General features: G+C 52.9%; 1 protein-coding gene across 2 annotated transcripts; it reads left to right on the forward strand.

The window, feature by feature from the left end:
• The first annotated feature begins 452 nt into the window (after positions 1 to 452).
• On the forward strand, positions 453 to 10,241 carry ZNF683 (zinc finger protein 683). 2 transcript variants are annotated; one of them, XM_023219863.1, is made up of 6 exons: positions 453 to 571; positions 2,667 to 2,794; positions 3,455 to 3,659; positions 5,858 to 6,552; positions 8,554 to 8,682; positions 9,853 to 10,241. In XM_023219863.1, exons 2-6 carry the CDS (start codon positions 2,681 to 2,683, stop codon positions 10,222 to 10,224), a joined length of 1,515 nt encoding a protein of 504 aa, XP_023075631.1. In that variant the 5' UTR covers positions 453 to 571; positions 2,667 to 2,680; the 3' UTR covers positions 10,225 to 10,241. The 2 variants fall into 2 exon arrangements, with proteins under 2 accessions (XP_023075631.1, XP_023075632.1); XM_023219864.1 differs by having other exon boundaries at positions 458 to 571; positions 2,670 to 2,794.
• Positions 10,242 to 10,498: the final 257 nt, after the last annotated feature.

Below are 10,498 nucleotides of genomic sequence, written 5' to 3' on the forward strand. Positions count from 1 at the left end.
ATCTGTGAGATCAGCTGCCTGCTCTGTTCTCTGTCTCATTCCATATCCTTCTATGTTGCCTGTTCTTGTCTCTGCCTGTTCCTGTCCCTACCTGTCACCATCACTGTCTCCCTGTCATCAATGCCTGTCTTCATCTCAGCTTGGCTCCCCTCCACAGAAGGCCTCCCTGTCCAGCCTTTGAGCCCTACTCTGTCCTCCTGCCCAGCCATCTGGGTTCTTTGAGAACAGAAATAACAGCCCGCCCCACTCCCACGCACATCCTGAAATTCCAGTAGCCCCAGTTCACTGCAATGCACACCAGCAGGTTGTCCTCCAGAGCTGCCACAGGTAGGCAAAGCCGAGTGGATAGTGCTCCCTTGTCAGGCCTTGCAGGGCCCCCAGGCCTGCCTGCCCCCACTTCCTATCTGTGGCAACTTCAAATGTAACACCTTCCTGCCATCTCTCACTCCCACCAGGGCCTCAGCCACAGGCAACTGTGGCCTGGCTGCCCACCTCCTTCCTTCCCAGCCAGGAGCACTGCTGCAGCGCCGAGTGGAGAGCCCCACAGCCAGCGGCCTTTCGGGTGGCAATGGTATTTGCTTTGAGACCTGAAGCAGCGTTGGGAGGAGAGAGGAAAGAGGGAAAGGAGAAGGGGTTTTGGAGGGCTGAGACACTGGAGTGAGGGTTTAGGGTCTGAGAGGCATTTGGGATTCAAAGGGTGGTCCCTGAGGGGACGGGGAAGGGGTCTTGGGACATTTGCTGGGCTGAAGTGATCCCTGTGCTGTGTGGCCTCAGGTGGAAGATGGCAGAGAAGCCTGGTGCTGGGTGAGCAGACAGCTGGGCACTCGCGTCTCTCTGTCAAGCCAGTCAGAGGCATCCAGGGGCTTGGTCCACTCATTCAGGCTTTATCCCTGGTGAGAGCGCTGAGCTGGGCAGCCTGGGTGACAGGACACTGAGGTGTCTTCAGTTGTCCAGAAGAGCTGTCTGGGTGAGCTAGGATGCAGGGTTCCCCCTTGGTGGGGGGCCTCTGGTTGGTAGAGTCAGGGATCCCTCTCAGCACAGAAGGGGGTGGCTTCTCTGTAGCCCTGAAGAATCTGGAATGTTTTCTCAGATCTCTGCACTTTCTTGGAAGTAACCTCCATGAGGGCCTTCCTCTCCTCTCAAGACAGCTCTGCTCTTCACTTCCGAATGGCTAATCTCCATTGATTGATTGATTGATTGATTGAGACAGGGTCTTGCTCTGTCATCACCCACACTAGAGTGTAGTGGTGTAATCTCAGCTCACTGCAGCCACAACCTTCCAGGCTCAAGCAATCTTCCCAACTCAGTCTCCCGAGTAGCTGGGACCATAGGCCCAGGCTACTACACCCAGCTAAGTTATTTATTTATTTGTTTGTTTGTTTATTTATTTATTTATTTTTGAGAGAGAGTCTCACTCTGTTGCCCAGGCTGGAGTGCAGTGATGTGATCTCGGCTCACTGCAACCTCTGCCTCTTGGGTTCAAGCGATTCTCCTGCCTCAGCCTCCCTAGTAGCTGGGACTACAGGCATGAGCCACCATGCCCAGCTAATTTTTTTTTTTTTTTTTTTTTTTTGAGACAAAGTCTTGCTCTGTTGCCCAGGCTGAATGCAGTGGTATGATCTCAGCTCACCGCAACCTCCGCCTCCTGGGTTCAAGCGATTCTCCTGCCTCAGCTTCCTGAGTAGCTGGGATTGCAGGCACCCACCACTACACCTAGCTAATTTTTGTATTTTTGGTAGAGATGGGGTTTCACCATGTTGGTCAGGCTGGTCTTGAACTCCTGACCTCAGGTGATCCGCCCGCCTCAGCCTCCCAAAGTGCTGGGATTATAGGCATGAGCCATTGTGCCTGGCCTAATTTTTGTATTTTTAGTAGAGACGGGGTTTCACCATGTTAGCCAGGCTGGTCTCAAACTCCTGACCTCAGGTGATCCACCTGCCTGGGCCTCCCTTTTTTTTCTCTGTTGCCCAGGCTGGAACGGTGGGCCTTCCTCTTTTTTTTGGGGCGGGGAAGGAGTCTCACTCTGTTGCCAGGCTGGAGTGCAGTGGCACGATCTTGGCTCACTGCAACCTCTGCCTCCTGGGTTCAAGTGATTCTCATGCCTCGGCTTCCTGAGTAGCTGGGATTACAGGTGTGCACCACTATGCCCAGTTAATTTTTGTATTTTTAGTAGAGACAGGGTTTCACCATGTTGCCCAGGCTGGTCTTAAACTCCCAAAGACTGGATCAGGTGATCCAACTGCCTTGGACTCCCAAAGTGCTGGGATTACAGGTGTGAGCCACCGTGCCTGCCGTGTTTTTTATTTTGTAGAGGGTCTTATTATGTTGCCCAGGCTGGTCTGGAACTCCGGGCCTCAAAAGATCCTCCCATCTCAGCCTCCCAAAGTGCTGGGATTACAGGCTTGAGCCACTGCACCTGGCCAATCTCTATTTAATCTTCCCACACCTACCAGGAGAGCATCATTGGCTTCTAAATGTCAACAGTGAGAGCATCCTTACACATCAACTAGACCAACCTTCCCATTTTGCAGATAGGGAAACTGAGTCCAGGAAGGGACGTGAATCGCTTGTGGTTATGCAGCATATTAATGGGACAGCCAATCCCAGAACTCAGACTCCTATTTGCAGGACCTCCACAGCTTACCTGTAACTCACCTGTTTCCCAGCAGGTAACGGGGATATGAAGGAAGAACCAGCTACACAATTGGGTTGTTGCCATAGGCCCATGGCCCTGGGACGTACAGGGGGCTCCCTGTCTCCCAGCCTGGACTTCCAGCTCTTCCGAGATGACCAGGTAAGGTAGAATCCCAGCCTTACCTTTGTGGGTAGTCTGCTTATAGTAGGAGGTGACGTTAGGAGGAAAAGGGGGAATGTCTGAAGGGACCTGGACCTCCTCCCCAGTCCTGAGCACCCCCTAGTCCAGGCACGTCATAAGGATGTTCCTTTGAGGAGCCACAGACCCTCTCCCCATGCCTCAGGGGCTCAGACTGTCCTGTGGGGCATAAGAAGGGGAAGCCTCATGCAGCAGGCTTGGCTGCTATGACCATGGCCTTGGGCCTTAGTGAGCGGGGGCTCAGGGCCATCTTGCGGAGTTTATAGTCTTTGATGGGGATTTTCTTTGGGCTCACTGTGGTGCCATTCAAATTACAGTGATGGTCTGAGATACACTGGGGACCAGGGTGGTCAGAGGTACATGGGGTTGGGCAGGGAGGGAGAACAGGGCTAGAGGGGGTCCTGGGGACAGGAGGAAGGCAATCTTGCAATGGGTGGGAAAATTCTGGGGGAAAGAGATCTTTAGATGAGGGAAGAGATGTCATTTGAGTGACAGATATGGATTGTGGTGGCTGTTTTGGCTTATTCTCCCCTTTGGAAACCAAAATCGGGGTAGGGGCCATCTAAGGGACCCATGGAGTCCCAGTCACCAGCCCCCAAACCCCTTGCTCCTGCCCTCCAGGTCTTCTCAGCCTGCAGACCACTTCCAGACACAGTGGATGCTCATGGTCCATCCTGTGCCAGCTGGCTGTGTCCCTTGCCCCTGGCACCGGGCAGGTCTGCGCTTCTGGCCTGCCTACAGGACCTGGACCTGAACCTGTGCACCCCACGGCCGGCACCCCTGGGCACAGCCCTGCAGGGCCTCCAAGAGGACACCTTGAGCATGAGTAAGCCCAGGGCACGGGGCTGCACCTGTGCCTAGCAGAGGCTGGAGGCTGGGGGGCACTGCTAGGTTTGGGGATGGGTGGTGGAGACAACGCAATGTCACCGATGAAGACAGAGCCTTGGGCATACTGTACTTCCACATTTTGGCCTTGGAATTCTGGCCTGAGGGTGCAGGGGGCTTTCCAGTGGTGATACCTGAGCCAGAGAAGCTGGGCACTGGCTTCTCAGACGTGTGTGGGAGCTGGTGTAGGTATAGCCCAGGTCGCGGGGGTTGGGGATGGTACTTTGTCTGCTTAGAGAAGTGTTTGTTTGTTTGTGAGACGGAGTCTCATTCTGTTGCCCAGGCTGGCGGGCAATGGCATGATATCCGGTCACTGTAACCTCTGCCTCCCAGGTTCAAGCAATTCTCCTGCCTCAGCTTCTCAGAGTAGCTGGGATTACAGGCATGTGCCACCACCCCCAGCTAATTTTTGTATTTTTAGTGAAGACAGGGTTTTGCCATGTTAGCCAGGCTGGTCTCAAACTCCTGACCTCAGGTGATCCACCTGCCTAGGCCACCCAAAGTGCTGAAATTACAGATGTGAGCCACCTCGCCCAGCCCTAGAGGGGTCTTATAAAAGCACTGGGGTCTTATAAAAGCACTGATGCGCGAGAATTGCTTGAACCCGGGAGGCAGAGATTGCAGTGAGCCAAGACCACGCCATTGCACTCCAGCTTGGGTGGCAGAATGAGACTCCATCTCAAAAAAAAAAAAAAAAAAAAAAAAAACAGCACCGGGCTGGGAGTCAGGGAATTGGGGTTGGAGTCCCGGTTCTGCCCTTTCTATTTCTATGGACTTGGACACAACACCGAGGACTGGTTTCTTCATCCACAAAAGTGGGATCTTATCTCTACCCAGGTTCTAGGTTTATTGTAACATACCATTTCCTTATGTGACAATGACCTCCTGGAGGGCAAGGACTCTCTTGCTGTGTTCTTTATTTCTAGGACCCCAGCACAGAGCACAGAGTGAAACAGCTCAGTGAGATTGAGTAAATAAGAATCCAACCACAAGACAACTTGCTTTTTTTTTTTTTTTTTTTTTTTAGATAGGCTGGAGTGTAGTGATACAATCATGGCTCACTGCAGCCTCCAACTCCTGCCCTCAAGCAATCCTCTCTCCTCAGCCTCCTGAGTAGTTGGGACTACTACAGACACATGCCACAAACACCTGGCTAATTTTCTTTGTTTTCTTTTCTTTTTTTTTCAAGACAGAGTTTCTCTCTTGTTGCCCAGGCTGGAGTGCAATAGCATGATCTTGGCTCACCACAACCTCTGCCTCCCAGGTTCAAGCAATTCTCCTGTCTCAGCCTCCCAAGTAACTGGGATTACAGGCATGCGCCACCATGCCCAGCTAATTTTGTATTTTTAGTAGAGGCGGGGTTTCTCCATGTTGGTCAGGCTGGTCTTGAACTCCCAACCTCAGGTGATCTGCCTGCCTTGGCCTCCCAAAGTCCTGGGATTACAGGCGTGAGCCACTGCACCTGGCCTTAATTTTCTTATTGTTTTGTAGAGACGGGATTTTGCTTTGTTGCCCAGGCTGGTCTCAAATTCCTGGGCTTAAGCAATCCTCCTGCCTTGGCCTCCCAAAGCACTGGGATTACAGGCATGAGCCACTGCACCTGCTGACAGTTTACTTTTTAACAGGTTTTTCATTTTAGTACTCTTTATCTAGAATAGCACTGTTTCTTAGAACTCCCTGCAATAATGGGAATGTTCTATACCTGTGCTGTCCAATACCATACCTGCTGAGCACTGTAACTATGACTGGTGCAACTGAGAACTTCATTTTTTATTATAATCATTTTAATTAATGTAAATCTAGTCACATGTCCAGTGGCTGCCATTTTGGACACAGCAGATCTAGCCTCACCCTTATGTGATCTTATCTGTACCCATGGCACCTGGATTTATGTGTCCACTTCAGAGCTCTCCTTTAAACTCCAACCCAATTTATCCATCTGCCCACTTGACTTCTCAACCTGGGTGTCTAATAGGGACCTTGAACTGTTTTCTCCCCCTGAAATTGTTCAGCACTACAAAAATGCTAGCAGGCTCGTAGGCTGGAGGTCTTTCTCAGCCCCGAGCGGGGCAGGTTTGATGGAGGACAGAACCTCACCCCAGACTGTGGGGACCTGACCGCCTTCCTTTTCCTGCTTAGAGCAAGAGCCACCAGGGCTGCATGCCATCTCCACCGATGATAAGAAACTCACAGTCAAGTACCCACGGAACAAGGACAAGCTGAGAAAACAGCCAGAAAGAGCTGGCAATGGGGCCCCCTGCCCAGCCTTCTCTCCTCATAACAGCTCTTCCCCACCACCACTGCAGAACAGAAAGAGCCCCAGTCCCTTGGCTTTCTGCCCCGGCCCCCCTGCCAACTCCATCTCCAAGGAGTTCCCATTCCTCCTCCACACCTTCTACCCTGGATACCCACTTCTCCTGCCTCCACCCCACCTATTCACCTATGGGGCCCTACCTTCTGACCAATGTCCCCACCTCCTCCTGCTGCCTCAAGACAACTCCTACCCCACAATGGCTATGCCTAGCCTGCTGATGATGGTCAATGAGCCTGGGCACCCCAGCACTCGGGGGGAGACCCTGCTTCCCTACCCAGGGGCCTTCCAAGCCTCTGGCCAAGCCCTGCCTTCCCAGGCCCGAAATCCAGGTGCTGGAGCTGCCCCAACCGACTCCCCAGGCCTGGAGCATGGTGGCATGGCATCTCCAGCAAAGCGAGTCCCACTGAATTCCCGGACAGGCACCTCAGCCTTGCCTTACCCACTGAAAAAGGAGAATGGCAAAATCCTGTACGAGTGCAATGTATGTGGCAAGAGCTTTGGGCAGCTCTCCAATCTCAAGGTACCTGCCTCCTGGGCTCTGCTGCTCCCTTCACCATCTTTCAGGGTCCCCCATGCACCCCAGTCTGCTTCTAGAAGCAAGGACCTCAAAGCTAGAAGGCACTCCTGGGCAACCTCTAGGGCCAAGTGACCTTGGATGGTTCATTTGAGTAGAAATATAGGATAAGACGGCCACCAAAGTCCTTGCCACCCTAGAGGACTGCCTATGAGATCGTCTCATTTAGGTTAAAATGGGGAGATTGAGGCTTTTAATGGGCAGCATTTGCCTAAGATCACCCTGATTTAATGGTAGTGTTAGGTTCAGTCTCTCAACATTTGCTCTGGGCAAAGAAAGCCCTTTCCTGGACAACCATCGTTTCTGGACTCCCAGTTAAGCTTCTTTTTTTTTTTTGAGTCGGAGTCTCGCTCTGTTGCCCGGGCTGGAGTGCAGTGGCCGGATCTCAGCTCACTGCAAGCTCCGCCTCCCGGGTTCCCGCCATTCTCCTGCCTCAGCCTCCCGAGGAGCTGGGACTACAGGCGCCGCCACCTCGCCCGGCTAGTTTTTTGTATTTTTAATAGGGACGGGGTTTCACCGTGTTAGCCAGGATGGTCTCAATCTCCTGACCTCGTGATCCGCCCGTCTCGGCCTCCCAAAGTGCTGGGATTACAGGCTTGAGCCACCGCGCCCGGCCCAGTTAAGCTTCTTAGTTATTTTTCTGGGCAGTCAGATGAGGGAATGGGTAGATTTTGGTGAGTCTAGACCACAGTCCTATGACCAACCTTTTTCAAGTGGGATCCCACAAATCAGCGCGACCGCCGATGCGATTGGCCTCACCATCCGCACCGTCCAGCAGGGGGCGCCCAGGGGGCTCATCTCAGTGCTTTAGCAAAGGCCGGAAGCTGTGCGCTCGCTGGCTAGCTCTGAAGTTGAGGGCACGTTGTGGTTATGGGGAAAAAAGCCTTACCGGATCCTGCAGGGCAGGAGTTCTTAAACTTTCATGAGCCTCAGACCACCTGGAGAGCTAGTAAACGTGCAGATTCCTAGAGTTTTTGCGACCCTCCCACCTCAGCCTCCACAGTAGCTCCAGCCCCAGAGTTATCTTTTTTTTTTTTTTTCATGTGGGGTCTCATTCTGTCACCCATGCTGGTCTCAAACTCCTGGGCTTAAGGGATTCTCCCACCTCATCCTTCCCAGCAGCTGGGACCACAGGAACACACCACCAAACCTGGTTAATTTTTAAATTTTTTGTACAGATGGGGGTCCCAATATGTTGCTCAGGCTGGTATTGAACTACTGGGCTCCATTGATCCTCCCTCCTCGGCCTCCCAAAATGCTGGGATTGCAGCCATGAGCATGTGTGTGCCCAGCCCTCCCAGAGTTTTTGATTCAGCAGGTCTGGGGCCGGGCCTGAGAACCTGCATTTCTAACATGCTCCCTAAGTGTGATACCAGCACTGCCGGTCTGTGAACCACATTTTTTTTTTTTTTTTTTTTTTTTTTGAGACAGAGTTTTGCTCTTGTTGCCCAGGCTGGTGTGCAATGGCGTGATCTCAGCTCACCGCAACCTCCACCTCCCAGGTTCAAGTGATTCTCCTGCCTCAGCCTCCTAAGTAGCTGGGATTACAGGCACGTACCACCACACTCAGCTAATTTTGTACTTTTAGTAGAGATGGGGTTTCTCCATGTTGGTCAGGCTGGTCTCCAACTCCCGACCTCAGGTGATCTGCCCACCTCAGCCTCCCAAAGTGCTGGGATTACAGATGTGAGCCACCGCGCCCGGCCAATGTGCACCACATTTTGAATAGCAGTGCTCCACAACATACCTGGGGTACCTCTTACCTGGCCTTCTGACCACTACCATCTCCCCTGCAGGGCAGCAGAAAGAGTGGAGGTATCCTGGGGATGATGGGCCCTGAGGGAGATGATAGGGAAGGAGAGGGAAGTGGGCAGAGATTCGGAGAGGACCTCAGGCCCTGCTGGGGGTGCTGGGCAGTTGGCAGCATTTCTCCCGCATCTGACTCAGGTCCACCTGCGTGTGCACAGCGGAGAGCGTCCATTCCAGTGTGCCTTGTGCCAGAAGAGCTTCACCCAACTCGCCCACCTGCAGAAGCACCACCTGGTGCACACTGGGGAGCGGCCCCACAAGTGCTCGGTGAGATCCTCCTCCGCCTACTCTGTACTCCTATAGGCTGGCGAGACATTTTAGGCCCTTGGAGGGATGGCACCTGCAGCCTCCATTCCCCAGTCCTCCTGAGCAAGTGGAGATGGGAAGGGGGAGTGAAAATTGAAAATGACCCCTCTCAGCCTGGAATGGGTAATACTGAAGGTCACTCCAAAGGCCTGGGGGAGGGAGAGAACAATGAAGTTGGAGGTCATGGAGAGTAGATGGATACCCATTCTCTACCTCCCCGAGTTGTCGGAGGAGTTAATGCTATAGTGTACCCGTAGTATCAAAGTAGAAAAACTATCAGCTTGATGTCAGCTCCTTCCTTCTGTGAGCCCAGCCACATCCCTCAGGAAGTCAGAAGGGCAGGGGTTCTTTCCCATTTGACAGGGGCAGAAATGAAAGCAGTGCCATGATTATGAGTCTGGGCTGCAAAATCAGGCCACCTGTGTTCAAATCCTAGCTCTGTCTCCAAATTGTAGTGTGACCTTTGGCTAGTGGCTTCACTTCTCTGAGCCTCTGCTTTCTTACTATAATATAGGAGTTGTACTAGTACTTAGTCATGCTTCCCTAGGGTCCTGGGGAAGACTAGGTGAAGCCAACTGCAGGCATGTGGCAGCCCCCTGTAAATGTTAATTACATCCACTGAAGCTGCAGCTTCACACTTAAGAGTTCTAGGTGATTATCTTATTCAGTCCACCATATCCATGAAGCTAGTTATTAATAACCAATGTTGCCAAATGAGGAGTGGAAGGCTCAGAGAGGAGAAGTCACTTTTACAAGGTCACACATGGAGTAAAAGAAGGACACTGGCCGGGCGCGGTGGCTCAAGCCTGTAATCCCAGCACTTTGGGAGGCTGAGACGGGTAGATCACGAGGTCAGGAGATCGAGACCATCCTGGCCAACACGCTGAAACCCCGTCTCTACTAAAAAATACAAAAAAAAAAAAAAAAAAAAAAAAAAGAAGGACACTAACCCAAGTCTGCCTGGTTCTAATGTGTTAGATACTGTGGGACCCAGGGAGAAATCACTGGAAGAGCTTCCAGGCCTGGAGGGAAAGAGATGTGGGTCATGGGTATTTCCAAGATGAGGAGAGGGAGTAGAAGGCCTGAGCCAGCCCAGAGGACAAAGCTGATGCCAGGGCCCGTTCCCGTCAGGTGTGCCACAAGCGCTTCAGCAGCTCCAGTAACCTCAAGACCCACCTGCGCCTTCACTCAGGGACCCGGCCCTTCCAGTGCAGCGTCTGCCGGAGTCGCTTCACCCAGCACATCCACCTGAAGCTGCACCATCGACTGCATGCCCCACAGCCCTGTGGCCTGGTGCACACCCAGCTGCCCCTGGCCTCTCTGGCCTGCCTTGCCCAATGGCACCAGGGGGCACTAGATCTTATGGCAGTGGCATCAGAGAAACACGTGGGCTGTGACATAGACGAGGTCAAAGTGTCCTCAGCATCCCAGGGGAAAGCAAAAGCAGTGAGCCTGAGCAGTGCTGGGACTCCCCTGGGGAGGGGGCAGGGCCAGAACAATTAAAAATGTTTCTTCTCTCACCCATTGAGGCTTCCTGAGCTTCAACAGTTAGGTGGGGGGTGGGGGCAGTGGGGGAAAGCCACTGTGTATTTGCCAGACCTCACACTTTGCCTGGGAGCAGGTCAGGGGACTCAGCCAGGAAAAGCCTGTGCTGCCTGTGTGTGCCGTGGGTGCCTGCAGCCATCTGCTTTAGCTGGGCTTGAGTTCCACTCCCTGTCTAGGACCAGGCCTTCCTTGTCTACTCACCGACGGACAGTCTAGCCCTCCAGCGCGCTGC

This window comes from Piliocolobus tephrosceles, chromosome 1 (genome assembly GCF_002776525.5).
Source record: "Piliocolobus tephrosceles isolate RC106 chromosome 1, ASM277652v3, whole genome shotgun sequence".
In the NCBI taxonomy this organism is placed as follows: Eukaryota; Metazoa; Chordata; class Mammalia; order Primates; family Cercopithecidae; genus Piliocolobus; species Piliocolobus tephrosceles.

Coding starts and splice junctions, on each gene's coding strand:
- ZNF683 (XM_023219863.1), top strand. CDS start 2,681: ATGAAGGAAGAACCAGCTACACAATTGGGTTGTTGCCATAGGCCCATG. Junction 2,795..3,454: donor AGCTCTTCCGAGATGACCAG/GTAAGGTAGAAT, acceptor CCTGCCCTCCAG/GTCTTCTCAGCCTGCAGACC. Junction 3,660..5,857: donor AGAGGACACCTTGAGCATGA/GTAAGCCCAGGG, acceptor TTTCCTGCTTAG/AGCAAGAGCCACCAGGGCTG.